The sequence below is a fragment of the Podarcis muralis genome, chromosome 2, assembly GCF_964188315.1.
Source record: "Podarcis muralis chromosome 2, rPodMur119.hap1.1, whole genome shotgun sequence".
NCBI classification, from domain to species: Eukaryota; Metazoa; Chordata; class Lepidosauria; order Squamata; family Lacertidae; genus Podarcis; species Podarcis muralis.
The window spans coordinates 6,456,182-6,466,316 of NC_135656.1; the positions used below are offsets into that span (position 1 = coordinate 6,456,182).

The 10,135-nt window shown below is 43.6% G+C and overlaps 1 protein-coding gene across 1 annotated transcript in view; it reads left to right on the plus strand.

Moving 5' to 3' along the window:
- TAC3 (tachykinin precursor 3) overlaps nt 1–10,135 on the plus strand; it is a 35,881-nt gene that overhangs the window by 19,658 nt on the left and 6,088 nt on the right. The window contains exons 3-4 of the mRNA XM_077923816.1: nt 7,662–7,770; nt 9,377–9,406. Coding sequence (XP_077779942.1) covers nt 7,662–7,770; nt 9,377–9,406 — 139 coding nt within the window. The remainder of the gene's footprint in view (nt 1–7,661; nt 7,771–9,376; nt 9,407–10,135) is intronic.

A 10,135-nucleotide genomic window follows, 5' to 3' on the forward strand; every position in this document is an offset into this window, starting at 1 on the left:
AATCATAGAAAAGATTTGAAATAGTTTTCTGGAACAGAAAGAAAGAAATAGTAAAATCTGGGAACTTCATATATAGAAAAACATTGAATGCATAAATAAATGGGTAGGGAAGGTTGGCACTCTTCAGAGTGCCAGGTGGGACAAGGAAATATGATCATCAGTTGACTTGATCTAAGTATAGTCTGCTCTATTGGAAAGCATTGTAATATATGGGAAAGCATTGTAATATATGGGAGTCCTCCATGAAGACTTGGGGTGTAAGCCATATCCTTCTGCTGTTCATAGTTATGTATGTTACATTACACAGAAATTTTTCTTTTGTGGAGATAACACATAATCAGACACACTTCAACATTCCTACATAATAACACATAATACACAAAACCAACTAATTAAATATCATTTGCATATTGACATAATTGTGATCTTTTACGCATGTATCTTTTGAATCCCTGGAGCACCGAGGCTTGAGGTTCAAGTGAAAAAATGTCCTCGCTATTCAACTCTTCCCCGTCAGTCTACATCCTTTGAAAGAGATAGCTGTGGGCACTCTGGCGTCTGTTGTGCAGGTCTTGTGATCGCGAAGAACCGAGTTGAGGGAGGGGTTGTTGCCGCTTTTCATCATTGCACATCTGTATAAGTGATATCCTGTAAGGGGGCAGGGTTTTGGGGACTTAAAACACGGTTAGTCTAGAAAGAGAACTGTAAAAATACAAAGGTAAAAAAAAAAGGGAAGAAAAAAAAAAAATAGATTACCAGTCAGATGAAACCAGACTTGACACAAAGACATCAGACTTAGAAAAGAATTATTATTAAATAATACAAAGATATTATCAAAACCACACGGATTACTACTGGACTGAAAAAATTGGGAAAACAATGGGGGGAAACTTAATTTAAAATTGTGCAAGTACCTTGCACTAGCCAAAATGATAGAATTAATAAGAAATGCTCAGGCAAAAGGTAAACAAATACCATTCCACAAACAATGTTTGGTTGTGCTTCGATTAACTTCATAGACATCATGGAAAAACGGATTAAATAAATGGAAAACAGATTATTTGTAATTTTAAAAGTGTCAAAGCCACAAAGAGATTCAGGCTTGTTTCACAGAATAGAAAGAAAGTCGCTGTGGGAGGAAAAAAGGGGACAAACACTTTGTTATCGGGGTTCACATATCCTGTTAAAAGGAAAAGTTATTTCATGTGAGAAGCCTGTCAGGAAATGCTGTTCCTAAAATGCAGACAAACAAAGTCTGTGATTTTAATCCCATTGAGGGGTGGAATTCTTTGATATTTACCTGTGAAAAGAATTTGGCATGTTAAGATTTCAAACTTGGGACACATTAAGGGTGATTTCTCTCAATGGTTCCAAGTTTTACATAAAAAAAAACCTCCTCCCCCCCCCACAGTTCCCCCTCCCCCCCCCCACAGTTCCCCCTCCTTCCTCTCTCTCTCTCTCTCTCATTTCTTTTCCTATCCCTTTTTTTTTTTTTTTTTGCTGATCTAGTCTCTGTGCATGTGTGGAGTTCATGTCTCAGCAAACCTTTTATACTATTGAAATGTTGCATCTTTTGGCAAAATTACCATTTGAATAAAGGAAATGAAGGGTAAGGAGTAGATTTAAAAAATAGGGTTAGATTTTAAAGCAAAAAAGAGAAACTCAGCAATTCAAGTATTCACCAAAGCTAGCAATTTCAGCCCAAGCAAAGGGACTGCTTCCTTTATGTACAGGAAAGGGCTATCATTATTGGTCATTTTATCTGGTCATTCGCGGAACAATCAACCGCTCTCTTATTTATGAGTAAAAATGGCCAGTCAGAATTCATAGGATTTTAAACATTCTCAGTCAGTTCAGCCTTACCATTCGCAGACAAATTTTTCTCCTGCCCTTTATTTACAGGATTGGTCAAGGCTAATTCTACTTGATTATTCATTTGTATGTGCTTAAACTTTGAGTGGACTTTTAAGTCTGATTTTTGTAAATAATAGACAAAACGATAAACACTGTAATCACTTAAATGCCTGATATCACCAGTTCTGCTTCAAACATCATGGCTTCACCTCACACCTTTTAAAAAAACAAAGAGCAAATCTGGGCTGAATTTCAACTCATCAGCCACAAATTGGGAAAGTTGAAAGGGACCTGGGGTCATCTAGTCCAACCCTAAAATACAGGGTTCATAGCAAGATTTGTACTACCAGAAACACACACATACTTATGTACACAGACACAACTGGGGAAGAGATCACAAGCCATGCGCCTATCACAAACCATGCGCCTATCATGTACTAAGGAAGAGGAAAATAAAAGTACCCAACTAGTTTGAGTGAGAGTTTACTTCCTTAGACTAAAGAGTGAAAGTTCCTAGATAAATTATCTTTAAAGACTGAAGTGAACATTTTTCCTAAGATAGGGAGAGGATCTCTTATAAAGCATAGTTTAAACAGCCATAGATTTGATTTAAAGGAATACAAGAGTGAACAATTTTTCCTGAACTTGCAGAGGAATAGTAAGCCTAATCTATGCCCCCCCACCTTTGCAGTTTCCTTTAAAGGAAGCTTACTCGGAAGTAAATTTACCTGGCACAGAAGAAGAGGAAAAAAAAAAAAAAACCTGAAAGAGACAGAATGAAACAGGGGGGCATTTTCTAAGAAAAGAGGCCAGGACGTCTTATAGAGACTGATATCAGGAGCTTTACAATAACTCTTCTGTCCAACCAAATCAAAGTTAAAACTGGACTCACATAATTTTCTTAGAAGGAACACCATACCTTCATAGGCATATGCTTAATGAAGTACATACACTGCATTTTAGCTTGAGAGAGCAGTTGGCTCAACTAGGCTTTTGCAGCAGAAACATTTGGTTATCAGCACCTTCCAAAATAAGACTGTAGACTCACGATCTCAAAAGTTGGGGCAAAGCAAGAGGTGGGGTAAACATTTGCACACTTCATTCTCATCTTGTCTTATTTAGGACTGCTAAGATCCAGCATGGCTTCCTTAGATTTAACTTTTGAAGCAAGCTTGCAGTTTAAACTATGCACACTTAAGAAAGGCAGTCTGCCAGAGACAGAAGGAACAGACAACACACATAACAGACAACATGTAAACATACATATTCTCATATATGTATTAACAGACAGCACACATAACAGACAACATGTAAACATATATATTCTCATCCTTTAGTTGGTTATTGCAAGGAGTTGGGCCACTACCTTTGGCTTCATTAAGTGAAATTAGTAGGAAGGTCCCACATGGTTTTATGAGCCTCCTTGCCTCTTCAAACACACCACCAGTTAATCAAACTGGTAGGGCTCACAACGCTTGGTTGACGGGGTACCCCTTTATGTTTCACGCGTGTCTAGACAGAAAGAGGGAAAGAGAAGGGGTCGGTGAGGATTGGTAGGTCTAGGAGATTGGTATACTTAACATGAGGATTTATAGGAAAAGAGGGGTCATCAGTCGCTTGGCAACTTTCTGAGAGAGTTTTTAAAGAGCTCTAGCTATCCGGTATTTCATATTTCCTTCCGATTTCCTTAATCAATAACCTGGGGTCCCTTTCCACTCTGCCGATCCCGCCCAATTCCTCATGGGCTATCCCTCCTGGCAACCTCCTTATCTATCGTCACAATCTCAGGAAAAGGGGCCCTACTGGACGCCCGCGCCGTGCGGTGCCAGATCGGGTGATCCCTGGATAGAACTTCGAACTGAAAATCCCCCTTGCTTTTGGAAGCGGGCTCACGCACGATACACGTGTTACGTGGCTCCGACCAGTGCGGCTGGGATTGGGATAGAAAGCAAGACCACTTCCTGCCCCCTAGGAAGGACGCTCGGGAAGATCGGAAAAAGAGCTCCAACCCCTTGCTTTCAACTGGGATGCCCGTTGCGGAGAGTCGGCTATCTTTCAAGTCGGGTCTCTCCGTCTTACTTTCGGGCTCCCAATTGGTGCGGCTGGCTGGAGATTTTAAGGAAAAGAGATAGAGCTCAGAACCCCCCTTTCGGGTTGAGCAGCGGTCCACGGTCTCTCTCACCACTTGGACCAAGAGACAGGCGAGAAGGAGCGATAGAGAGGAGGGCAGAGAATTCAGTTGCCAGGAGACTTCCACCCCCTTCCCACCAGTGCACTGGATTTTTCCTTTTCCTTATACTCACGCGTCTTCTATGATGATCCCGGGATCGATGAATAAGCCGGCTGGATCCCTCTTTTGCTCCCCGGCTGAACTCCTAGGGCTTTCGATTACCGCCCGGGAGATGGCTGGGGGTCCAAAAGGGTCTTCCCAGGCAAAATGGCCCGGAGCCGGCTGAAGATTTCGGGGCCCCCAGTCAGCAGCTCGGGAGAACCGCAAGCCCCACGTTCGGGCGCCATCTGTTACGGCAAAATCTGGGTGCGAGGCTGCTCTGCCACCCAGCTCATCGGACTAAGTCCGTGGGTCCCTGCGGAAGAAAATGAGCTCAGCTGGACGCAGGAGCAAACTGTAGAAGATCCAAGTTTATTGCGCAACAGGTTCAAGGCGAGATTGAACCCCGAGAATGGGGCGACATAGACTTTTAAAAGTTCCCTCCAAGTCCCAGAATACAGTGCACGAAACGTCATGAATACATTTTGGGAAGGTTGGGTTTCATGGATTACATCATGAATATATTACACACGTCATGAATATGTTTACAGAGAGGTGGGGTTACACTGATTAACATTTAAGACAAGGGAGGGGGGAATGTGCAGAGTGAGGGATATACATAAATAAACATTTCTTGAGTACCGGTGGTGGCAGGACAATGGGACAGTGATATGCATCGTCTGCCACCTGGTATTGCCCGGAGGAAGGGTTAGGCAGGACGATCTGACAGGATTAAGAAGTTCCTGTGTACGTGACTTGTCGTCTTGAAGATTATGGAGGTAGGGGTAGCAACATGGAGTCCAGAGGAAACTGAGTTGAATGTCACCAGGATGGAGAAAATCGGAGTTGTGGTTGATTTTATATCAATTTCTAAAGGTTTCAATGCTTTCCAGACTCACGTTAGGAATAGGGCGAGAGAAAGGCATAGGAAAGATGGGGCTTATTCCGCCCGCGTGAAGACAGGAAAGAGAGCCTTTTATTTACAAGGCAGGGGTACAGTGTGGTGCCTATGCAATGGTGCGGGGGCTGAGGGTTCGAGGCCGGCTGGGCACTGCAGGGGCCATCGCCTCGGACCCCTTCAGGGAGCGGTAGGGAAGGATGGGTACCCCCCCCCCCTGTTCCTTCCGTATCACTATCAATCACAGAAACACATAGGGAGCACCTCCCCACCCCCCGGAAGGCTTATATCCCATTGTATCATATTTCCTGTGTCACTATGTACGTACTACGTAGCATTCATAAGAGGTTCTTCTAGGTGTTCATAAGCTTTCCTGCTTGGGAGGGGGACACACCTGAATGGTAGCTACACAGGTGTCCTCCTCCTCAATTGCTCAGTGATGCGGTCAGCAATATAGAAATCGTTTTGAAGAGATCCATTGCGGAATTGTATCTTCCCCACTTCTTAGCCCTTGTTTCCTTGTGAGATGTGTTGCCTTGCCAGTCTTGCTGCTGGGATCTCAACGGTTCTCTTCCCACTGCAACTCACTCTCTGAAGCAGGAAATTTCTCTTCGCAGTGAAAGCAGCTCAGCGCATGGACTTTCTCAGATTGAGGCAGGTCATCAGGGTCCTGCCTACTGTACAAGTAATGGCAGCAGTGTATCAGAAGGGGGATTCTGTAGCAATCTGGCTTTAACGGGAGCACACGTTCTTTCCCAGGAGTTGATTTCACGGATGGACAGGAATCTGACAACAATTATTTCTTTTGTCCATTGCTCCACACTGAATGCTGAAGAATAAAATACTGGTTGTAATTTCCGTTATGCTTCTTCAGATAGAGGTTTTCTCTGAATTGTTGTAGGACAGAAGAGGTATGGGCCTCTTTAAATCACTCGGCCTTTTATATGCCTATACTCAACAGCTCAACTGAGGAATGCAGAAGTAGGAGAGAGAGAGAGAGAGAGAGAGAGAGAAAGAAAGAAATAAAGAAAGAAAGACACCAATATAGAACTCAAAACTTTAGAGTAGGTGTCAGCAACTGGAAGTCCATGGGACAAGTCCAATTTGCCTAGAAACAGAAACAGGGTGGGAGCTGAATGGAGACAGTTGTATCTGTGCCAGCAAAGCTTTCTGAATATCCATTTTAGAGGGTGAAAGTTCCGGTACAATGCCTCCCTCCTCACCCCCACCCTATCCTGGAATCTGAAAAAATGAGACTCAAAAGTCTTCATATTGATTTGCATTCAGTAGTATTCAAAAATATCCAGTGAGAATTTAGAGAATTCCATGTAAAGCAACTGCAAAATCCAAAATCCCACATAGCTACATTAATAATTTGAGAAGTGATTGGGAGGTGTGCATGTCAAACTTTGCAACATATCTATTTAAAATTTATGTTCTGAATCCCTACCCCCTTTCCCAGGGAATGGGGAGGAATTGCTCTTCCAGCACTAAACATCCTATTGTTTCACACATGTCTTGCTACATACAGGTACTGATTAGCATGCTGTTCCCACTGGTTTGGGGAAGATCCCCCTGTTCCCTTACCCATCTCCAAGACAGCCTTCCACCACAGCCTTATGTATTAGGCATTCTCATATTTTGCACTGGATAGAGTCTGTGAGCTCCTCATTTCCCCTTGTGCAAGTAGCTTAGAGGTTGCACATTTACCTGGCATTAAGCTCCAATGAACAAATTGCTAATTTCTTCCAGGTTAATAATGTGCATAGGAACCAGGCTGCAAGAAAGATTGACAGATGAGGTTTTTATAGCAAGCACTGTTAGGCAAATCTTCCTGACAGATTCACTGCTGCTCAGCAGGCTGGATAAAGTTTGGCCTTGTCTTCTCTTCTGGGCTTCTGGGGACTCTGGAGTAAGGAAGCACCCTCTGGACTATGATGGTTGTGACCAGAGGGAACAGCAGGAATGGGCATGTCGAAGCACAGAGGCAGCGCTTGATGTGCCAGGGAGGAAAGGAGAAGGGAGCTTGCTCTTCAAACCTGCAATTTTTTCCTCTCCAGGGAAACCTAGCCATAGGGAGAAAATGGGATTGGTGGATGCATATCCCAGCACATTATGTGGAATAGCTTTGAATACACAGATTGTGAGGGAAAGTTCCGAAATAGCAATGAGCATGCAGTATAGAGGAAGATGGAGAAAAGCTTGGGGTTTGAGAGCATTCTGGGGGAACGACTAGAAAAGAAGGCTAACAGAGGACTAAAAACATTTTTTATACTGTGTGTGAGCTCAGCTACTAGATTTTGCATTAATGCTTTTCTCCATAAACTAGTGTACAGTTAAAGCCATGTAGCAGTTTAGTTCCCCTTAATCGTGAGCTGAATTCTACAGTTATTTCTTTAGCTCTTCCCACAAAAAGGTGGCAGTGGCCATCGCTGAACCAACTCTTTTGCTACATACCTGGTACAGATTGGGAAAAGTAATATTTTTAAAACTGCCTTCTCATTGAAATTTGATATGCCCATGTTAGAGTTATTGAAGGTGACAGTGGGAATTATTTGTTTGGGGAAGATTTTAGCCGATACATTGCCACATGAGCTTTGGTACTTCTTTCTCAGTTGTCTTCTCCTTTCTTTCCAACAGAAGAGCTCAGACTTCTATAAGACTCCTCCATCTTTGCTCCGGCGATTGTATGATGGCCAAGGGATTTCCTATGAGGCACTGCTCAGACTGTCAGGCAAAGAGGAAGTCAGTAAGTCCTGTTCCCCTCACCTTCCGAATAGTTACGGCAGTTTCCCATGAAACAGAAGAGTAAATTTGGCATTTAGGCAACTCAAGTCACCTTGGTTACTTGAAAAGCCTTTTTTGTAAGCTGCTTTGAGGCTTTTTCTTACAATCAAGAGGTATATAAAGGTAAAGGTACCCCAGCCCGTACGGGCCAGTCTTGACAGACTCTAGGGTTGTGCGCCCATCTCACTCAAGAGGCCGGGGGCCAGTGCTGTCCGGAAACACTTCCGGGTCACGTGGCCAGCGTGACATCGCTGCTCTGGCGAGCCAGAGCCGCACACGGAACACCGTTTACCTTCCCGCCAGTAAGCGGTCCTTATTTATCTACTTGCACCCGGGGGTGCTTTCGAACTGCTAGGTTGGCAGGCGCTGGGACCGAGCAACGGGAGCGCACCCCGCCGTGGGGATTCAAACCGCCGACCTTTCGATCGGCAAGCCCTAGGCGCTGAGGCTTTTACCCACAGCGCCACCCGCGTCCCTCAAGAGGTATATAAATTTTATGAAATAAAAATAAAGTATGAAATAACAAACCGAAAATGGGACATTTTTATGTTTTTCGTTCGAAGTACGTTCTATGAAGTCTACTTTACAATAGCAGCAAGCATTCCAGCAGAGAGCCAGACAAGCTATGCATGGAATAGAATAGATTTGGGGGTTGCCTTCACATATATGAACCATCCTCAGATTTCTGTTGTAATTATTACAATCCAAGGAGCTCAAGATTTTTCACCTTCCCACTACTTCAAAATGCTAATGATTTTTTAAAATCTTCACAAGGACTCTGTGTAGTAGGTTAGTCTGAGAGACAGTGACTGCCCCAAGGTCATCTAATGTGCTTAACAGCTGAGTGGGGAAATGAGCTCTGCTCTCCCTCCCAGGTCCTAGTCCAACATTTGGATGAAGGGGATATTTGCAGTGGCAGCAAAAAATGTAAATCTAAATGCAGGACGAGCCACACCTACAACAAAATGGACATTGTTTGTGAGAGTTTAATTTTCCTTGGATTTGGGATGGGAAAATTTCTAGAGAGGGTTGGGAATATTTCTATTAACGCAAAATGCAAGCTGTATTTCCTGGCAGGAATCACAATAACACCTTAAGATATCAAAAGATGTAGTCAACACCTGAAAGTGTCATTCAGTGACAAAAGTTTTCAGCCCAGTTATTTCAGAATATTCTTGATGACACCATTGGTCATCAGCAGTTAAATAGGCTATGCACTGGAATCCTAATAAACACATGAACACACAAAGGAAAAAAACCATGAAATAAAGACTTAAAAGAGGTGTAGAACACCATTGCTTGTGTAGTAGCATAATCTCTAAAAGCACCCAGTACATCAAGGGCGTTGATAAGTAAGCCCTCTGCTGACTATTAGAAAGCACACTGCTCCCTGGAAAGTAAGTTAAGTCCATAGATCTTCACCCAAAGTATTTAAGATCTTAATCTTAAATTAAAAACTCACTACTTTAGTCCCAGCAGGCATCTGTTCCACCTTACAAACCAGTCATGGCCTGGAGATGTGTATTGTGCCTTGGTAGTCCAGAACCCCTGTTCTTTCTTTTTTCCAGATCCTCAGGCACTTGCCTCTTCCCAGAAACGTAAGTCAGCTCTTATTTTGCTTGCTTTGCACACCAGGAGGTCCCTGGGCTATGGCTTGATCCCTAGTGATTGCTTGAAGCGGCTGTTGAAGGGTGAGGCTAAGCGCTCAACCAGACATGCGCTTGCCCTGTCACTTCTCCCGGGAAAACCCGATCTTTACTGCTGAATCGGAGCAAACATCAGGTTTTCTCCAAATTGATGTTTGCTCCAATTTAGCACTAAAGAGTGGATTTTCTGGGGGGAACAGCGGGGCAAAGGCTTGGACCCGTGGCTAGAAAGCACAGGATGAGATGAAAAACGCTCATACTCCTGCTTTCTGGGCACAGAACAAGTGAAAGTTTGGACAAGCCCTAAGGTTGCTAGTGAATTTATGGTGGAGGAAACATTTTCATGAGAGAGTCACAGTCTAATAAGGTTTTTAAACCATGCGTAAAAAGCAGAAGCTGAAATGGGGCTCTTTGCCTCATCTCCAGCCACCCATATCTTTCACTCTGGGGGGTTTCTGTCCTCTCTCTTCCCCTATGGTACTTGGCATGTACAGCATGACCAGTCCAGGCCAATAGCTTCACTGAGGCCAGGATTCCCAATGGCACTGCAGTAAGAGTGATGGAAGTAGTTCCTAGGATGACTGGCATAAGAATTAGGTAGAAGTGTGTGCAGGTGAGACTGGGGACAGCATGTAAGAATGATAGAATGAGACAGGAAGAAGAAAAGAGAGCGGTTTTCTG